This window comes from Eleutherodactylus coqui, chromosome 2, assembly GCF_035609145.1.
Source record: "Eleutherodactylus coqui strain aEleCoq1 chromosome 2, aEleCoq1.hap1, whole genome shotgun sequence".
Taxonomy (NCBI): Eukaryota; Metazoa; Chordata; class Amphibia; order Anura; family Eleutherodactylidae; genus Eleutherodactylus; species Eleutherodactylus coqui.
In genome coordinates this window covers 171,700,599-171,722,219 of record NC_089838.1, presented here as the reverse complement: position 1 = coordinate 171,722,219, position 21,621 = coordinate 171,700,599, and the positions used below count along the sequence as shown (strand labels likewise).

The 21,621-nt window shown below is 39.8% G+C and overlaps 1 protein-coding gene across 1 annotated transcript in view; it reads right to left on the bottom strand.

Moving 5' to 3' along the window:
* MUC19 (mucin 19, oligomeric) overlaps window positions 1-14,325 on the bottom strand; it is a 176,733-nt gene extending 162,408 nt beyond the window's left edge. The window contains exons 1-7 of the mRNA XM_066589311.1: window positions 14,225-14,325; window positions 9,889-9,906; window positions 8,950-8,967; window positions 6,397-6,423; window positions 2,692-2,709; window positions 1,761-1,775; window positions 1,383-1,398 (exon numbers count right to left, since the gene is read on the bottom strand). Of these exons, the coding sequence (XP_066445408.1) occupies window positions 1,383-1,398; window positions 1,761-1,775; window positions 2,692-2,709; window positions 6,397-6,423; window positions 8,950-8,967; window positions 9,889-9,906; window positions 14,225-14,291 (179 nt within the window). The 5' untranslated portion in view covers window positions 14,292-14,325. The remainder of the gene's footprint in view (window positions 1-1,382; window positions 1,399-1,760; window positions 1,776-2,691; window positions 2,710-6,396; window positions 6,424-8,949; window positions 8,968-9,888; window positions 9,907-14,224) is intronic.
* Between the last annotated feature and the right edge of the window lie 7,296 nt (window positions 14,326-21,621).

The following is a 21,621-nucleotide window of genomic DNA, read 5'->3' as shown; positions in this document are numbered from 1 at the left end:
CAGAAGCAGGAACTGAGCTCCCGCCCCCTCTCTGCCTCCTCTCCACCCCTCTGCACTATTTGCAATGAAAGGGGGCGGGGCAGGGCTAAGTTCCGAGAATTAGCCCCGCCCTCATCCCGCCTCTCCCCATTGCAAATAGTGCAGAGGGGCGGAGAGGAGGCAGAGAGGGGGCGGGAGCTCAGTTCCTGCTCCTGGCTCTTCCATCCTCCCCCTCCCCCCTGCAGATGAGGACGACGTATATCGGCTCGGCGTGAAAACCGAGCCGATATACGTTCTTGGGAATGCAGCCTAAGCAAGTATATGGTAGATCCTTAAATTACTAATAAGGGTATAATCACGCATCAGAGAGTAAATCCGCACCAAAATACATGTGTGTGTTTTGATATGAATTTTATTTTTTCAGTTAATCCATGAGGATGCATTCCTTATCTGCTGCTACAGAATGTAATAAAGTGAACAGGGCTTTTAGAAATAGTCACGTGATCTTGTTACACTAAAAATATTTAAACGGAACCCCTCACTAGCTTTGTGGCCATGAAATCACCTACAAAGTAACGTGCATTTTCAATGTTACTTTTGTAGAATCCAGCTGAAAGAATAAAAAGAAGGTTTTCACATTTCCAGAGCAGCTTGTAAATCTGGGGCTAGCTGGTTTACTAAGTTGGATTTATGGAGTGCTTATAATTTAGTGTTCGAGACCGTCCCTGGTGGGCTGCGTACCTCCCCTTCTTTTTAAAGAGTTTCTGTAAGTCCACCACAGGCGGAATATGTCTGACTATGAAAACTGTGAAGAATAATCACATATGACAATAAGGCATCTGGCACACTAAGCTTTTTTTTATCCATGTGCAGTCTGATTTTTTTTTATGTTGCACTACTTAATGAAAAGGCTTGTTTAAAAAAAAAAAAATCATCGCCGTATTCTGCACCCATAACATTTTTGTTTTTCTGGTGATTAGGCTGGATTCACACAAACGTATATCGGCTCGGTTTTCACGTCGAGCCGATATACGTCGTCCTCATCTGCAGGGGGGGAGGATGGAAGAGCCAGGAGCAGGAACTGAGCTCCTGCCCATTCTCTGCCTCCTCTCCTCCGCAAATTAGCCCCGCCCCTGTCACGCTTCTCCCCATTGCAAATACTGCAGAGGGGTGGAGACGAGGCAGAGAGGGGGCGGGAGCTCAATTCCTGCTCCTGGCTCTTCTATCCCCCCCCCCCCTGCAGATGAGGACGACATATATTATTAACTGCTGTTATATTTAGGCTTTTAACCTTGATATATATATTACTGATAATAGTGAAATGCAAGGAAAAAAAGTGATTGAAATTATGACATCTATAATTCTCAGCCAGAATCATAATTTTATCATTAAAGCGCGTAACTTTTTTTTCATCTGAATCTGTTAGGAGAAGAAAAACATGTATATATTGGTATTTATAAGCTCAAGATATTAAAAAATACAAGAAAATACTGTAGACAAAGGTGATGTTCCAAGCTCTCAGGAGTATAAATTATTATAATCTCAGTAGGAGAATCCGTGTAAAATACAATATTATAGAGGGACAAATGAAGCCGAGAACTGGCACCTCTTTTGCAGCACATTTATACATATGACTAATGCTGTAACCTGCAACATAAGTAACTGATCACCATTATTCAGTGCAAACAGAAGTATTCAAGGCAAACACATAATAGATGAAAACATGACCCATATTTACAGATATAATATAAAAAATAAAGGTAATCTTCTATAAATCATACCGTCTTCATCTGAATCTGTGAAGAGAAAACAACACCGTATTAGATTAAAAAAGCACACTTTACATTTATTGTGCAAAATACAAGTGGGAAATGGGGTATTAGGTTCAAACCTTCTCATTCTACCTTCAATCAACTCCTGGCTGGAGAATTTAAACAACAAAAGCCGCTCACCTGAACGACCCCAGACAAATGGGTTCTGTCATTCATGAGCACAGGCTAATCTTTGTCCATTATTAGCTGACACTTAAGGTCCATTTACACGGGACGAGTGTTGGGCAAACTATGCCCGATAGCATGTCTCTGGGTATACTCACTGATGTGCTGTTACAGAGGAGCGAGTATCATTGGATCGATCTCAGTGTGCATAGCAGGGAGGCGGGAGGCTGGGGGAGTGCTTTTCCCCCGCCTGCCTCCATTCACTAAGCAGCAGTTGTTCAATACTATCTTCACAGCCTGCTTACGTGCACTCACAGGCTGATAGACATGCAGACAAAGTATCTGCAATCTCCTCACAGTCTCTGCCTCTCCTGCTGTTGCAGCATGTGTCTATGTTTGTGTTTGTTTGCACGCATTGTATTGGGTTTACTAGAATATCTCTGGATGCCTGAATCGTCCTAGGAAAGCTGAGGGATGGAAATTCAGATATGGCCTCTTTGCTGATTAGCCCAGTGACAGAGCAAAGCAGCATGGAAAGTCAGGGAAAAGAAGTACAGGACAATGAACTACTGGCAGAATGGTAGGCTTGCTACACATCTCCTGCCTAAGAGTGGATTGCAAAGAGTAGAAAAGTGGGGAAGATCACCTTAAAATAAGAATTTATAAGCATGAAACCACATGCAAATTGGCAGCAGATGAGTGGGTAAGGAGAACCTGGTGTATTTAAAAAAAATTGCTAAAAACTCAGGTACACTTTACACATTGAGCTTATTACCTGAATTCACTTTTTTTCCTACAGAATAGAGATAAACATAATACAAGTTACATATAATGTATATAAAACAATGAAAATACTATAATCTGATCAGATTTTGTAAAAGATAAATATAAATTGGGCACGTTTGTTAAATAAAAGGCAACAAAAAAGTGGAGTAAAGCATTATTCATCAGATATAATACTTCATGATCAATGGGTGTCTGATCTCTGGGACCCCCACAGATACTGAAAACGAAGAGGCCACTGTCTAGTTTAGAACTGTGTTCCCTTCTAAGTTTTCTCTGTGCAACTACACCCCCTGCATCCTGACTGTGAAGGGAACCGCCAACAGCCCCATTCACTTGAAAGGATTGTGCTTCACCTCTCTGTAGACCAAGAAGTCGGAACATCACAGTGAAGGGGAAAAGAGTGAAGAGTACACCAGTGCACCAAGGCGTATAATCTATGAGCCCAGTTAAGCACTCTGCCTCAGGTGGTGCCCCTTCCCAGCTGCAGGAGGTGGCAATTTGCAGAGGAGCCACTGCCCTGCATTTAATAGACAACCCAGCAATAAGGAATGTAAGTGATGCCAGATGAGGGGAACATGATGCAGGAGATGTCTGGTCACTCTTCCACTGACCTTAGAGTTAGATGAGTGGCAGATGAGACCTCTACCTTAGATGACAGGATATATCTTATAGCTCCCCTGCAGTCCCTTTCTGCCTCTGCATAGGAAGCTCTCTGCTGCTGCTCAGTAATATACAGGAAAGAGCACCGCAAAGGAACAACCCAAGTAACTCATCTCCTACCCAAGAGTGGAAACAGAGGTGACTATTAACCCCTTTGCTTACCCTAGACCACCAGAAATCGTACCAATAATCCTTTCATTTCCCTGGATCAAATTTCTTACCTACTAACGCTTTTCTTTACCTAAAACACCAAGGATATTCCCCATTAAAACCCTACTGCTGCAAACATCAATGGATCTGCATAGATCACCAATCATATGACCCATTAACCCCTTACTGCTCTAAGCCACCATTGATCCACCTATTAACCTTTTACCTGTTCTGAATTAGCAGGGATTCACCCCAACATTCCTGCACTGCCCTACACCATTAGCAATATGCCCCATTGATTATATACATATAAAAATGGGGCCACTAATAATGTACATTCAATAATACATCACAAAAAACATAACTAAAAAGGATAGGGTGACTGATAAGTAGTTTATACTAAATTTTTTTTTGGGATCACTGAGGGTACCATTTTTAAAGGGAAGGAGAGACAAATTGGACTCTCTCTAATGAACCCTACAGAACACTGGTTTCTCGCTAAATGCAAGAAACATGAGCTAACCACCTTGCATCACTGTACCAAGAGGACCATAGAATGTCCCTAGCAGAGGTATACCACAGAATAGTACCTACACTTTTTGCCTAGTGTTACTGCCAAGCTCATCTGGGGACAAATAAACCTCATGTGCACGCTTATGCACAACTGTAAAAGAACCAACTCGCTTATGGCAATGATTGTTGTCTATATGGTGGTGAATGCTTGCAGATTTTTGTTTATTAAAGCGACCCTTCGGACCTGGACAAACAAAGATGGCCGAACTGTTTCTCTGACAACCTAATGCACACTGTGAATTAGTATACATTGGTAATCTAAGACACTACGTGCTGCTCCTACTGGCTTGTACTGCTCACATGGACAACACTGGTTAATCAAAGCAGGTGTCGTGTTTTAGACTAATGATGTATACTAATGTATAGTGTGCCTTAGGTAGTCAGAGAAGCTGGTGTGACCATCTTTATTTGTCCAGGCCTGGACAGTCGCTTTAAACATTTTTAGCTAATCACATTGTCAGATCCACTTAATCAATTTTATATATTGTATGTCTAGTTGGATATTATATACCATTCATTTTAATGAATACCCATTGAAAGTTAATTTTTAATACTATACACTTATCACCCCATCTTTTCAGTTATGTCCATTAATACTTTCATCACCATAAAACAGCAGGCATATGATGATTTAACCCTTCACTGGCCGTGGCCACCTGAGATGTGGCGATTTACCCTTCCACTACCACAGACTAGTGTTTCTAAAATCCATTATATACATGTGCATACTGAATAGCCACATTATTAGAGATCCTGGTACTTTCATGATTGGAGCTTCCCTGTATGGAATTTAGACACATAACCTCAGAGTGCAGCATAAAGTCAATTGAGCAGGTTTACTGTGGACCCTTCATAGAAGCTGCTCAGAGCATGTCAGTACCTCCATCTAATTTGTAGTAACTACAAAAAGTGTCCAGGCTGCAGGGACCAATATTCATCACCTAGTGGAATCTACGCCACGACAAATTACTGCATTTCTTAAGGCTACAAGAGGTACAATGCACTACTAGATATATATATTCTTTGTCATCAGCGAAGTTCGGTTTTTTGGCAGGGAGGAAAACCATTTCACTGATCGTCTCAGGTTCACCCTGAGTCACTGTGGCCCGTTCAGTCTCAGGATCAGTGGGGGTCACAGAGGAGAAATTCATAGCAACCATAACTTAATGGCTTATCCTAGCTCTATGCCATCAATTTACAAGATGGGAATACACCCATAAATCCACTTGCCAACTTCTCTTAGGGATTGAATAAATACAGCAAGTGGCCATCGCTGTCAGAAGACAGTGGGAAGAGTACTATTTATGAATACAATGAACTCATAATCATCAGTCAGTTATACACCCTACTAATAAGCTATTATGCAAATACACCAATATTTTTGGTAACATTCAATCTTTAAGTATGAGTACACCTTTTCTTATCACTGTGGTTTGTACTTAATTTGTTTCCCTAAAACCTGCATGCATATACAAGCTTTAAAATATCTAGGTTACCACAATATATCGTAAAGGACCCTAAAACGGTGAAGGACTCACATGTACGTAAACAAAGGTAATGTGAATACATTTAAATGTGTATTTTTCTTAATCGGAGTGAATGGTTCCAATGTGGTTGTAGAATTATTGACTCCTAGCAGGAAAAGTAGAGGGTGGAAGTTGCAGTTTCTCCATTTCTTTAGTACATTACTATATATACTATTTTTTGTGTGCTACTATGTACTAATATATACATACAGTACAGGCTATACATCTGAACCTCTTTAGAATAAAAGGCAGAACAGGGTGGATGATAAAGATGTATTTCTTAGAAAATAATACAGCTTTTTCATTCAAAGAAAAATGTCTATAGAGTCCATGGTGGACTTGCAGACACACAGATACATTAAAAGCCATATAGAATATCCAGCTGATTGGTGTAGCTAAAATAACTACTTTTTTATTGACTTTTTCACACTAATAGTTTGAAGCAGCTTCCCTAAGTGTTAACAATATAATGTACTTTATTGTATTGTAATATCCTGCAATGCTTTAAACTACGAGGGTTACTGGTGTAAAAGCACAAGAGCCAGCACTGAAGTTCTGAAAATTTCCAAAAGCTTCTTTATAAACTTTTTAGTATGAATATAAATCTGAAATAAACATATCAATAAAGAAATGAAAACCTAGATAGAACTCCATCTACTATATACAATGCGATTCTGCACATCATATAGAGCAGTCTGTGTTAGCAGCAACAAAGTCTTCTCACACAACTTGTAAGGTACAATACTGCTCACAATATAGATTTCCAGTAAATTAATTGATAATACCTGGCTTTTCCAGTTTCTTATTCTCTCCTATACGAAAGTAATACAGGATGAAACATGAGATGAAATGAAACATTATGTTATAACATTGACCAGTACATATATACTGCATAATACTCAGGCGCTTTTGAGAGGGTTTCTGCTGGATTCTCCTGTTTCCTCTGACACTCCAGCAACATACTGGTAGATCAATTGACTTCCCTTGAAATTGGCCTTAAAGGGGTGTCCCACAAAAATATTGTTTACACTTAAATGCAGTATATAATGAAAAACAATTAAAAAATATATAAAAAAATGTTTCTATCCCCAGATATTCCAGGGTTAATAGCATCATCTGCTGTTTCTAATCTGTATCCACCTCAGTTAATGTACAAAGGTGATCATAACTACTCAGTCTTGCTTCTATATAGTAATGTTTTTTTTCTTATTACTTACTCAACATTTCTTCTGATATTAAAGAAGACACAGCAGCTTTAGAATCCGCAGCTCACCATACCAGAGACCTTTCCACATACCAATGGAGCAGAGTATAAAGACTTAGCAGATGTGACCACCTTGGAATAGTTGTGGAGGTGGAAAGAGAATAGAAACAGCAAGTGGCACTATTCTAACATTATTTCTAGAATATCTGGAGATAGAAACATTTTTCAGTATGTGTAAATGCAAACAATGTTTATCATTATGGGCTGTATTTAACTAGAAAGAATACTTCTGTGGGAAAGCCCCTTTAAGGTGGACATACACATGTGATGTACATCAGCCAATTTGAGCAGGTCCAGCCAATCTTCTTATGTGTATATGGATCTCCTGACTTTCCAGCGATGACAGATAATGGAGAAATAAGGATCTGGCAGTTGGACTTCAACTTCTTGGTCCTTTTGTGCTCCAGGAAATAAGGCACTGCTAGACGTGTCTGACAGCATCTTACTCCTCTCTCAACATTCAGAACACATGCGCACTTGGCCAAGCCAAGCATGGATATATATGGGGATGTCGAGTGGGATAACGATCTGCTTAACTCTATCAAATGTGTATGGACACTCTTACTTTCTATGTATAACAGCACTACATAGTATGACAATGTTAGCTAAATAAGGGGGGGGGGAATATAGCATGAATCTTGTAATCTGAAAATTTTAAGGGCCATCACTATATTAACTGTACTGTTCAGAAGCAGGTAAGGTAAACAATCCTTATTCTGTAACTAACGATATGTTCACATGTATGACAAAGGCTCCATTTGAAGCTTCTGTTTCCGATTCAGCACAAAGTGCCGGGCAAAACTGTTACTGTCATATTCTAGATCTAACTTTTCATTTTTCTTTGTTGTTTGGATCAACGGAAACCAAAAGTGCGTGTGTGAACCCAGCCTAAACCATTAAATTAATTTAAAGGCTACAGAGATAAAGATGACATACTACATGGTCATTTCTACATTTTCCACAGTATGTAACCAAACATTATACTGTAGATGACATATGTAACACATTGAACACATCAATTGTGAGTTAAATTTAACTACGGTAATAAATCATTAAAGGAGTTTTCTGGGATTAGAAAAGCATGATTACTTTGATCCACGAACAGTGCTACATCTGTCCATTGGTTGTGTGGGGTTGAGCTGCAATACCACACACAACCTGTGGACAGATGTAGTGCTATTTGCAGTTCAAAACAGTCATGTTTTTTCTAATCTTGGATACCTCTTATGAATAAACTGACACAAATGTAAACCAACTCTACTAACTTTAAAGGCTATTTGCACCTTCACACCCAATGCTTTATTGTGCTAATGCATCTGAAACATAAAGTGAAGCAACTCTGCAAAGAGTCTTAACTTCTATTACCACTTTATAATAGACTAGTTCTGCAGTTATACTATCTTTCATCAATCTTTAACTTCTTGGTAAAGGCCCTTTTAGACGAGCCGATTTATAGTTTGAATGAGCAATGACGTCATCGTTAGCTCAGTCAATCTCGTGCACTCTGTTTATACAGGCAGATACACCATTGGCTCGTTTAAAATAGAAATTGTTATGAATCGTTCAGTCTTTCACAATCGCTGTATGAGCGAATAAGAAGGACTGAATGAGCGATGTTTAAATTGACCGAGAAATGAATGAGCCAAAGATGAATTTAATGCCAGCATAAAATGAACGACGAAGAAAAAGTGCATGATTATTGTTCGTTGTTTGGTCGTTGGTTGAGGTTTAGACCGAACAACTATCGTTCACTTTTGCTCATTGATTTTTTGAACGATAATAGTTCTGTCTAAAAGCAGCGTAACATATGTTTGTGAGCTTATCAACATGACTGCAGGGTTGGACTACACAGGGTTTGTCTGTAGTTTTTTGCTGTGGAGACAAATAGCTTCTACATAGAAACAGGGAACACAAGATGATGAAAAAATGTTTACTCAAGACTACTTGCTGAGTTGCTTGATTTTTTAATTTCAATTAAATTGCGACAATTTAAAGCATATTGTGAAGGTGGGCATTGTCTTTAAAGAAGACATTTAATTATTAGAAGTCTGATTATTTATGATAAACTACTCACCACGTTTTTCATCTGAGCCTAAGAAGGAAAAATAAATGCATTACTTTTTAATAACAATTGTATCTATTTTTATGTTATAGCGTAATATAAACTATGCCTCTGCAGCACCACCTATAGGAAGGCAGCATTCCTGCAAGTCCTTGTCAGACCTTTTAACAAGCCTTGTAAAAATGATTTGGGATATCAGCCAAAGCCAGTGTCTTATCCAGCAGAAAAAAAAGATATAACCGTGTACAGACAGATTGCTTCAGGATTTTTTGACCCTCATCAGTGTGCAGTAGGTTGCTCAGCTTGGCTGGGTGACAAGTCTATGAGATGGGTCAGAAAGGGTATAGTTTCTCCTTAGGGAACGCACCTAGAAGGTGTGAGGAGACTTATAAGGCCATGCATGCCTCTGGGAAACGGATGCCAATGGAAAGATGGAACAATTCCTCTACAGCACCACTTGTCAGAAGGCAGCATTCCTGCAACTCAATGTGAAACCTTTTAACAGTCCTTGTAACAATAAAGGAAGTGATCACCTCTTCATGCTTTTCTCATACCTCCCATGTCTTATGAATTCTTTCTCACTATGACATACTTTAACAATTTCAAATGCTCACTGAAAACTTACATCTTTTGTCAAGCATAAAACCTGCCCTAAGGAGTCCCTCAACTGGTATTCCAATATAGTCTTCACCTGGCATGTCTAAAACGGCTTATTCCATTCTACGACCTCCATATACATTTTCTATTCCTTATAGATTGTAAGCTTGTATGAGAAGGGCTCCTATTCATTGTACAGTATCCTATAATCAATGTTTTGCTTGTCTGTACAAACTGTATTTTACTATAGCTACAATGTGTTATCCCAATATTATGCTATGTGAAGATCTACAGGAGTTAATAATGCTATACAAAAATATTTTTATGTTAAAAATGGTGAATTAAAGAAATTACCTGAATCATTCTTTTTGCCTGTATAACATAAAGCATAACATAAAGGTTGTTGTACAAATATTTTTTTATACAAATATATATTGTAATTGCAATTTAGTTGATGCAAGTGTTGACAAATATTACTTTAAAATATTAAAGGGAACCTGTCAGGTGCTTTAAGCTATGCCAGCTGAAGGCACCATGCTGTATTACACTAATCTCGGTGATCTGTTTCTTATGTCAATATGTGCTGCAGCTTTTTAAAATTCCCATTTCTAAGCTTGCAGCCCAAAATACTCACTGATATTCATGTATTCATGCTCCCTTGGCCCTATCCCTCCTTTCAGTTGCTGATAGACACCTGCCTGTATCTTGCCTGGATACTTTTTTTAACAGTACAATATACTGGTACTTTAAAATATACTTTTTGTTTACAATGGCAGACAGATGTAAAAATATAGTATGTTTGCATACTTTTTGTAACTAAGTTTATTGAAGAATAACAAACTTTATATTCAATGTCCCTATATTGTACATAAACTTCAATTGGTAGGCCATCTGGACCCAGTGCCTTTCCCTTGGCTATGGATCACAAGGCTTTTTGATTTGAGGTGATAGGGCAGTTTAGTAAAGAGATGTGGTGCTAAGAAAGCTGTGGGAAGGTAATGGTAGCCAATAGAGATGAGCAAACGTACTCGGTAAGGGCGATTTCGCAATCAAGCACCGCGATTTTCGAGTACTTCACTACTCGGGTGAAAAGTACTCGGGTGCGCTGTGGGTGAGCGGGGGGTTGCAGCGGGGAGTGGGGGGGAGAGGGAGAGAGAGAGAGGGCTCCCCCCTGTTCCCCGCTGCTACCCCCCACTCCCCTCTGCAACCCCCCGCCCCACAGCGCACTCGAGTACTTTTCACCTGAGTAGTGAAGTACTCAAAAATCGCAGTGCTCGATTGCGAAATCGCCCTTACCGAGTACGTTCGCTCATCTCTAGTAGCCAAGTAATCTCTTAATTCCTCTACACTTTAAATAATCTGCGATTGATTTAGAGCACTATAATATTGTCTAAATCTGTTAAGTATATCTAGGGGTTCAGAAAGTATAGTATTATCAGAGGTTTGTATCTTCAGAATAGGGGGCGGAAGATGAATTCTGGTGAACCATATGTGCTAGTAATTTACAGGATTGGTTACCCAGCGCAAAAAATTATTGTCTTTCACATGAGATGGAAATAGTCTAAGCAGACATTTCTGTGTCACAATATTATCCCTATCGGGTTTGAATTCCACGCCTATTAAAATCCATACGTCTTTATTTCAAGACCACAAGATTAAATTCCGGAGCAGAAAGCAATGACACGGGTACCCGCAGCCCATTGGCTACAGATTGAACGGCCTACATTGACTTCAATGGAGGCGAATGCGGCAAAATAGAGTATGCTGTAATTTTTCTTCCGCTCATGGAACACGCAATTCGTATCCGTGAGTGTGAACGAAAAGGTACATGCTTTACAATGGCAGGCTTTTGCAGCAGATCCACTGAGCGAACGACAATCGCAGAATCCGCAATCGGAATATACCTGTGTGAGCCTGACCTAAAATAGAAGTCATTATTTGCAATGGGTCTATTTACAAGGGTGATTTTTCTCTCGCAGTGATGCTGCAAGATAGGCAAATCGAGGTATGTTCTAGCTTTTGAGCGATATCCCCCATTATCTATGTGAAAAAAAATTGCATTGTGCTCACATGCAGATCTAATTTTCATGTGAGTGTAATAATTTTACCTATTGAAAGAGCATTTGATTTTCACCCATGTAAAAATCGCATGTTTGGCAATGTGTTTCCTCCTGAATACATCGCACTCACAGGGAAAATGACAGTAATACAAGCGCCGTATTAGTCCAAGTTTCTCAGGCCAATATCACACTCGCTCATGTAAATATGGCCTAATACAGAATTATATTTGTCTCAAAGCAGGCAAATACTGATTGATTTTTTTTCTGGAACTGGTAGGAAACAATACTTTCTGGTGACAGTTACATATTTTCCATCCATCACAAAAGTAGTAGACAGTCCTTTGTAGTCATAATCATTATTACTATGAACAGTGGCATAGCTATAGGGGTCGCAATTATGACACAGGCCTGATCCTAGGAGCCCCAAAGGGTCCCTGCACTGCAATGATGGTTATCGCAACTTTCCTGTGCTCCCACTCCAGTTCCCGATCACTCACACAGAAGTTACTTTAATTTCTACACACAGGCAGACGCAGGGAACCCAGTACTGGGGGACACAGAGTGGGGGTCATAGTATATAGGATGGAGAACATAAAGAGGTTATAGCATATATGAGGGTCACATGGGGTTCATAGTATATAAGTGGCACGGTGGGGGTGTTATAGTTTCAGTATATTGGTAATGTTCCTTTATAGTAAGCTTATAATTTTTGAATTTGTTTTAAATTCAGCAAAGGTATGGTGGTCTTATCCAGTTACACTATAGTGATATTATTTAGTCATGGTGTAGGGCTATTATCCAGTCAGAGTATAGTTATATTATTTAGTCACAGTATGGTGCTGTACCTAAGGTGAACTTTTGCACCTAGGTCCATGAGCCCTTAGCTGGGTGAAGTGAGAGCTGGCTGACACCTTTAAAGGGGTTGTCCCGCGGCAGCAAGTGTGGTTATACACTTCTGTATGGCCATATTAATGCACTTTGTAATATACATCGTGCATTAAATATGAGCCATACAGAAGTTATACACTTACCCCCTCCGGTGCTGGCATCCTCGTCTCCATGGCGCCGACTAACGCTGCCTTCTCCTTCCATTAGACGCGCTTGCGCTGTGCGGTCTTCTGCTCTGTTCAATGGGGTCGCTCCGGCGTGCTCACGCCGCCGAGGTCTTCTGCGCATGCGCAGACCAGCTCTCCGGCGCGAGCACGCAGGAGCGGCCCCATTGAACACAGCAGAAGACCGCACAGCGCAAGCGCGTCTAATGGAAGGAGAAGGCAGCGTTAGTCGGCGCCATGGAGACGAGGACGCCAGCACCGGAGGGGGTAAGTGTATAACTTCTGTATGGCTCATATTTAATGCACGATGTATATTACAAAGTGCATTAATATGGCCATACAGAAGTGTATAACCACACTTGCTGCCGCGGGACAACCCCTTTAATCTGAAGCTGTACTGCAGTTAAGGCAATATTAGCAAGGACATATCTCATAGGTCCTTGGTTACTGAAATGCCTTCCTGCATATGAGATTTAAGATGCAAGATACATTCCTGGTTGGGAAATGGTTAATCATTCAAATCAAGAGAAAGCAAGAAAGCCCATTTCAAATACGCAGTGAGTACACGTTTCATGTGAATTTTCGCAATCCAATTGATTTCAATGGCCTCTTTCAATGCATAATATGCACCAAAATAGGATATGATATGTCTGAACCTATTGAATTCAATGAGTGCTATACAGTCCGTATTATGCACGTAAAAAGTATGTGCAAAATACAGAGCGTATTTACGTCAGTCATCACACTACAGCACTGCAAAGCAGCAGTGCTAACAACTAAGCCACTACACCTTGTAACACTGGTGTTTGATGGACAACATCTGCATGGAGATTGTATATTCTCTTTGTGTTTATTCTTCTTGCTGTTCTATTTTTCTGGCAATGAAAGAACAAGTGTGGTGGCTTACATCTGATCAAGGGTGATGGCTGTATGGAGTTTTTAAAGTTGATGTTGCCCTTGATGACATTTGAATGTAGGACCCTAACATTGTAAGGCAACAGTGCTAACCACTGAGCCACATTTATTGAAGAGCCACCATCAGCAGAAAGAAAAAAACTGATTTTCTTCAAGTTCCCTCCACCTCTTATTAAGTACAAAGCAATAAAAACAATCCATTTGTATTCTGTTTCCAAAACTGAAAAAAATGCAGCTGTCTGCGCTTTTGATCCAGTGTAAAATATGGAATGGAGACGGAGAATGCAAAAACGGATTGAAACTGAAGACCTTCTGCTTCAATACGTTTCTATGGGCTTGAAAACAGAAAGGTTTATTTTCCATTTTGCTGTTCCCCTGATGGATCAGCAAACCGAAAGGAAAATGCTAGTGTGAAAAGGCCATTAGATGGAGAACTAACATAATTTACACATAACATGAAATAATAAGAGAGAAAATATTGTAATAACTTGTAACTATATTTTGAAAATAAATCAATATAGGATATCCAATCAAGGAATGCTTAAGATCGGATATCATATATTTTGCTTAAATTGCAAACTGTTAAAATAGCATAGTATGTTTCTTTCAGACTCGTAGAATCTGCTAAGAAATACAGAACAAATACAATCATGCTAAACTCACCTGAGCAGGAACAAATCTGGAGAAGCAGAACAAGGAGACCTAAAGATACAAATGTTTTCAAATGCATTTTTAGACCTCGAAGTCCAACATGAGTATCATGGGCTCTCACAGATTTGCTCTACAGGTAGCTTTTATACAACTTGTATTTTCCGGTTTATTTGCATAAAAGCATCACACCTCTAAATCAGAACATCTATGCAAACACTGGTTTCTGCCAGTATGCAACTTTAATTTTCATGCTTCCCCAGCATTGTTTGCTGAACTTACTGCAATGTCAATACAATACTTAATTTAATTTTTGCCTTAATAATCCTACTCTGTATATTATGAAATTAAGCAGCCCTTCAGAATATGAAGACGTAGCATAAATTTTATAAGGGTTATCCACAGGTTGACATGGTTGGTCACTGTACAAGGAGAATTCAGATTTAAAGACAGAACCTGGTTATTGCAATCAAAGCATGCTATTTTTAAGGTCACTTTATAACAGGGGCATATCTAAAAAAAAGGCTGCTCCCACCTCACTTATGTACATTTGTGAACCCCATGTAAAACGTCCCATGTTCAGGTAGGCACATACTTTCCGTGTCAAGTCGAGCAAAGGAATTGCTATGTCGCTAAATGTGCCCTTACCCTTACAGGCTTAGGAATAGTGTGACAAACAGCTAAGCACTGATATGTTACTACCCCAGACCAGACCCCACGTTAATTTTGCATACCATATATACAAGGTGCAAATGTTATCACCATTCATGTTACCGCCATACTGTCACTGAGCAAAACCCACTATGCCAAGGCCAACATACAAATAATGACACTATATAAGAGCCAGATAATACCGCCACACCATGATCACATATTACCATTACACAGTGACAGAATAATACTATTATATAAAACAGTCAAAATAAAGAGAGGAAGAGCAGAACACCTTTCGGTTTGCGGAGCTCAAGTTGAGATGGAGGGCAAACAATCCCAACTATATGACTAATCAGCTGATTGTCAAGTGCTGCCAGCCTAGTTTATAGTAGCATGATTAAATAGGATAGGAGGGGCGAGAGAGATGTAGGCTCTGGAGTTACCTGTTGGTGGATTCCAAATATTGATGGAATAGACACAGTAAAATCAGTAAATCAGAAATGTACTTTATTTAAAACCAGGAAGTAATGCATTTCAGACAATTGGATTACTAATGGACCGAATATAGTATAAAAAGTACGGAAAAAAGAAGAGACCGGTGTATACATTTTAAAAAAGTCAGAGTATAAAAATAATGTATCACAAAATACTGATCCCCATTACTATATTATATATATATATATATATATATATATATATATATATATATATATGTCTAAAATTATGTCTAAAAAGAATATCTAAAAAATCAAAATATGAAATAAGACAATGGCTATAAATAAAACTATAGAGCTAAAAATATTATACAGAACTGATGCACGTTGTAAGACTTTAAAAAACGCACTAAGAGGGATGCTGTATGCAAATATGTTCAACAATACATTTTAGTGTCTATATTTGAAGCATGCAAAATAAAATATGAAGTAATCTTCAAATGTGTACTGTAAAATACACCATTTCTGAGTTTCCTTACATGATACAATATAAAGAGTAATAATATACAGAAACTTGTTGGAGCCAACTATTCCTATTGTAATATCATTTTGAAGATTCTGCACATCAGTAATATAAGTGCATATATATAATTCAGTAGCTGTGTTTTTAGGGAAGATAAGTGTTTGTGCATGTAAATATGTAGATTTGCAGATCCAAATAGTATGCCTGCTGCTTCTGCCCCATTACTGTACTTAGTGATGCTGAATGCCCCCAAATACTATGTTGCCAAAATAAAAGTGTCCAAGGACGTGGATACAGATAATAGTAGCGGTGTATCTAGAAGATGCTGAGTCCGAAAGCAAACTTAACTATAAGAAATGTGCATGGGCAGGGAAGGCATCAGGTCCCAGACCAGACCCCAAAATCTAGCCAGACGACAAACCAGACCCTTATAATTAATGTAGATCCCCAATTAGACCCCTATAATTAATTCAGACCCCAAATGAGACCCCATTTTTTCTATGAATGTCTAAAAACGTTGAAAGGTTTAATCCTTGCTACTTTGAACGGTTAGCTCAGAAGTATTAACCTCACTTTTAGGACCCAAAGATATAAATTCATAAAAATTAACTTTTAATAAATATTGCTTAAAAACCTTATGGACACACAAACAACAAAAAAAAAAAAAAAAATCCACTATCCGGTAGGGAATGTGAAATTGTATCATACAGTAACACTTCAAGATCAGTATCGATCTTGGACGTTTTCTTTATTATGTCTTTTACGTCCAAAAGATAGCTCTTTTTTTGGGGGGGTTTCTTGGTTTTAATGTTCCAAAAAACCTATGCATTTTTTCCGAACCTGAACATGATGTCGTAATCAGCCGGAATCTACATGCAACTCATATAGTCCAATGTATAATAGACATGAGATGTTTTTATGTACAGAATAGACCTTGTAATTGCCCAGATGTTTTTATGTACAAAATAGACCTTGTAATTGCCCTACGCGTTTCGCCCACTGCGTGGGCTCCTCAGGGGCTCAAGTATCTCCTGGGATGATTCCCTGGAGAAAGGGTTATCAGTCATCAACTGAGTATAGAAAATTGTTTATAGATTAGGACTATAATCCATTAGAGGCAATGAGTAAGTATAGGTAAGGTACTGTATTGAATTAGCACCCCACTATGAGGAGTGATCGCTGCAATAATACCTCTTAAGCTGATATGCGGTACTTAATAACCTAATAATATTTCCTAGAGGAACAGTGCCCAGTTATCACTTAGAGTGATGTCTTGGTCAATACCCAGATAGTCTGCGCACTAAAAAAAGGTTCCCCAGGTAATACATCGCTGTCTATTAGATCCTTTTAGTAGGTGAGTTTTGATATACTCAAAAGCTATCAATAGAATAGCTCCCACTAAATAGGGTTTTTCTGCAGTCAGGCAAATTCTCAGCCTAGTGAAGGGTTGTAAGGTTTCCCCCCCTATCAGGATCAGATAAAGCAGAATGAAATCATAAAATAAATAGAACAAGCGGCAGCATGACAGTCCTGGTGGTGGACTGCCAGCATACTGAATCCTTGTAGCCTAGCTTCTTAAATAAGGCTTGCATAGCTACACCCATTAAGGGTGTGTACCCCACAGCGGCCAATCCACACAGCAGGTATACTAATGCAACGCCCATACACATCCTGGTAACCATGGTAATCAAGTGGAACACAATCGCTTTAAAAAATACTTCTTCCTCCTTTATGAACATTAGTAATTGACGTTTTCTTTACCTGGGAGATGTAGCATGAGTCCTCCCTGCACATTGCTAAATGGCACAGCATCTTTGATGAAGTAAAAGGTTCGTTTTGATCAGTGGCTTCCTGGGAGCAATAGGTCATGTGACCTGCTCCCGGTCACCTGACCATACGCATCACGTCGTGACATCATCACGGGGCGTGGTTTGGAGGGGGGCTGGCTGAGTGTCAGAGCTCATGTCATGTGATCGCATACATCATCTAGTGATGCGGCCGCCTCATTAGCACATTACATCCCGCCCCCCCGGCATCCAATGCTAGAGGAACAGTTTTAATCTATCACAAGGGGCGGAACAAAGCAGGCCCATGTAAATCTGCATCGCATGATCGCATAATCGCTCAAGCATCTCTGATTTAACCCTTTAATATCATTTAAGGCTCCGTTTAAGCATTCCATGGTATTAAATCAGTTGGAAGCCTTGGAGAAGGTAGAGATCAATGAGCTAATTCAGATTCATATTGCATGAGCCCACAGCTGTTTCCTTAGTCATAATCCTCCAACTTCTTTCTTCCATTATGCTATGTTGATTAACCTAGATGGATCTCGTATCTGACTCTTATCGTATAGTCCCTTTTCAAAAGGAATAGATATCAATTCGCATGATAATATTGCTTCAATATCACTAAAGGGCCACTTATATAAGATGCCTCATATGTACATGCCATTATAGTAATGTACTTGTGTATAATTGTGCACATTCATTGCTCCCAAGCAATTGTATTTTTATCATGATGGTGTGTACCTCTGTTAAAAAGAGGTAAAGCACATAATTCCTGAGAAGGATTTATTGTGTTCATACTCGTCAACCTATTAAAGGGATGGTGTATAGCGTCCAAAACTGCTTATATAAGACTTATATGCATGTTTAGATGTTCATAAGATTTTATGATGCAAAATAATTGATGGTAAACGCACTAGTTGTACTGGCGCAATGATTACAAGACTTCTGATGGAACAACCATGCATAAATGCATAAGTTCAGGCAAATGACAACTGGGGCTATAATTACAGTGAAATACATGTCCCAATATGCATAGATTTCAGATAGATGTCAGACGAAGCTGTTGAAGGATATACTCTCATTTAGCCCAAGAGGGATGACTGACTGCATGCGGAAGATCCAGCTCGTTTCTTTCTGTAGTAATAATTTGTCTAAGTCACCTCTGCGACCATCCGGTCGGATCGTTTCAATTCCCTGGAATCGTATTTGTGTAATGTCCCCACCATGCACTTCCCACATGTGGGATGCCACTGGTGTGCTTTCGTGGTGCCTGATATTCCCTACATGATCTAGTATGCGGCGGCGGAATTGCCGATTCGTCTTGCCCACATAGTCACGTGGGCATGTGCAGGTTGCCAGATATATTACATTTGTTGAACGACAATTTATAAATTCACGATTCGTGTATTCAACTGAGGTTACTGAACAACAGAATTTGGGGCTTTTTTTAATAAACGTACAAGCAGCACAGTTCGAACATGGAAATGTTCCCAAGAATCTGTGTCTACCCAGCCACATTGTGCTAGGGATGTTGGATTTCAAGTGACTCCTCACCAACCTATCACGTAGATTACGTCCTCTTCTGAACGTGATTGATGGAATGGTCGGTAAGACTTCTCGCAGATCCTCATCGTCCCTTAGGATATCCCAGAAACTCGTGAGGATCTGTCTGATTTTGGAGGCACCTGTATCGTAGGTGCCTATAATGCGGAGCACGTCTGATTGTTCCCTTTGACGGGGCTGTAGTAATTGAGATCTTGTTTGTTGTGCTGCATGATCATATGCTTCGTCTATTAAGATTTCAGGGTAGCCCCTTTCTTTGAAACGTGTGGCAAGTTTGTTTCCTTCCATCATATAGTCCTTCTCCAAGGAACAGTTCCTGCGAATCCGCAGGAACTGACCTTTGGGTATACCACGTTTGAGCGGATACGGATGATGGCTATGCCAGGTTAGTAAGGAATTGGTGGCTGTTTCCTTACGAAAATTAGTTGTTATTAGCATGCCATCCTCACCCTTGGAAATTCTCAGATCCAGGAACGTGATGGTAGATGAATCGCATTCCGCAGTAAATTTTAAATTCAGGTTGTTGTTGTTCAGTTTTTCCACAAACATCTCAAAGTCGATTTTACTCCCTGTCCACAGAATGAAAATATCATCGATATACCTAGCCCATGTTAGAATGTTACCAGTTTGAGACACATTTTCCTCTGAAAATACGAATTTCTCCTCCCACCAGCCCAGGAGCAAGTTAGCATACGATGGGGCACACGATGTCCCCATCGCGGTGCCCCTGAGCTGGTGGAAGAAGTGTCCCCGAAATAGGAAGTAGTTATGTGTCAGCACATAGCTAAGTAGCTCCCTCACAAAGATGTTATGTTCTGTGAAGTGGACTCCTTTTTGATCCAAAAAGTGTGCTACAGCTTTTAGTCCAAGATCATGGGGGATTGAGCTGTAAAGACTTTCCACGTCAAGGGTTGCCAACAAAACATGTGTCTCGACGTGAATGCCGTCCAGTTGACGTAGCATGTCAAGCGTATCCTCGACATGCGACGGGAGCGCCGAGACGAACGGTCTTAATATTTTGTCAATGTATATGCTGGCATTTTGGGAGATGTTGTTTATCCCGGAGACGATTGGTCGACCCCGTAACGGTGACAGCCCTTTGTGGACCTTAGGTAGTATATAAAAGGTAGCCACTCTCGGGTGTTTAGGTATTAGATATTCAAATTCGGATGGGCTGATTAGTTTCTTCATCAGCGCTTTCTCCACAATTGAGAGTAACTGTTTGGAATATAGTACCGTCGGGTCTGATGGTAATCTCTCATATGTATTTTTGTCTTGTAGTAGTGTTAAACAGACATCTGAATATTGCGTTTTGTTCATGATGACAATATTCCCGCCTTTATCAGACGGTTTCAGGACAATATTTTCGTCATTTTCCAATGACTTGAGGGCTGACATTTCTTTCTGGGACATGTTTGTGGTTTTCCTGAACTCTTTCTGATCTATATTTCTGATTTCTTTCATAACAATTCGCTCAAATGTGTCCAAAAGCGGGCTATGCAGAGCTGAAGGATTTGATGCGTTTTTTAATTTTAATTGGGTAAATGGACCCTGGCCTGGGATGGAGTTCATTTCGTTTTCCAATTGTTGGAGATCGCGCAGGATCGGCATATCAGTGGCGGACAGGCCATACTCTAAGGCTCTTTTTTTGTCCTGCTGTATATGAAACTTTTTCCATCTAAGTTTGCGCATGAAGAGGGAGATGTCCTTCACCCAGACGAACGGGTTGTAGGAGCTCGTCGGGACGAAGGACAGCCCCCTCTCCAAAACGCTCACCTCCTCTGCGGATAATACTCGATCTGACAAATTAATAACTTGCAGTTTGTCATGCGTTGTGTCATTATTTTGGGCGTGTCTAAATTTGTCATTTGCCTGGGTAAGGGTTAATTTCCTTTTCTTTCTCGTAGCATATAGCGTGGCATGGTTGGTCCTAAAAAACCAGTGTCATTTGTGTTAGTGGGATAGCGGTTCCTTCCTCTACCTTTAGACTGGAATCTGCCTCTCCCCCGGCGAGAGTAGATATTGATCCTGTCTCTTGATAAGCTTTCATTTTCTGAATAGTCCGTATCGGAGGAACTGATCTCCATATCCGATCTGGATCTATTCAGTGTGTAGGCTCTGTTCTCCTTGAAATCAAGCATGTCACGATTGAATTGACTATGCTTTCTCTCCTTAATTTGCAGAGTAAATTTTTCGATGTTATTTTGTAAACCTCTTTCTTTCAGAGAATACTCAGGATCATTTACAAATTTTTTCGCCCGTTCGAGAGATTCGTCTAGAGCTTGCTGGCTCTTAGTCAATATAGATTTTTCTTCAGTGATTAATAACTGGATAAATCGTAAAGAGGACTCCGTCGCCTCTTTCTCCCACTTAGTCATAAATTCATTATTCCTGAGTCTGGGGGGTGGTAATATCGAGCTGCGTAGTCCTCTAGGGACTATTTTGTTTTCT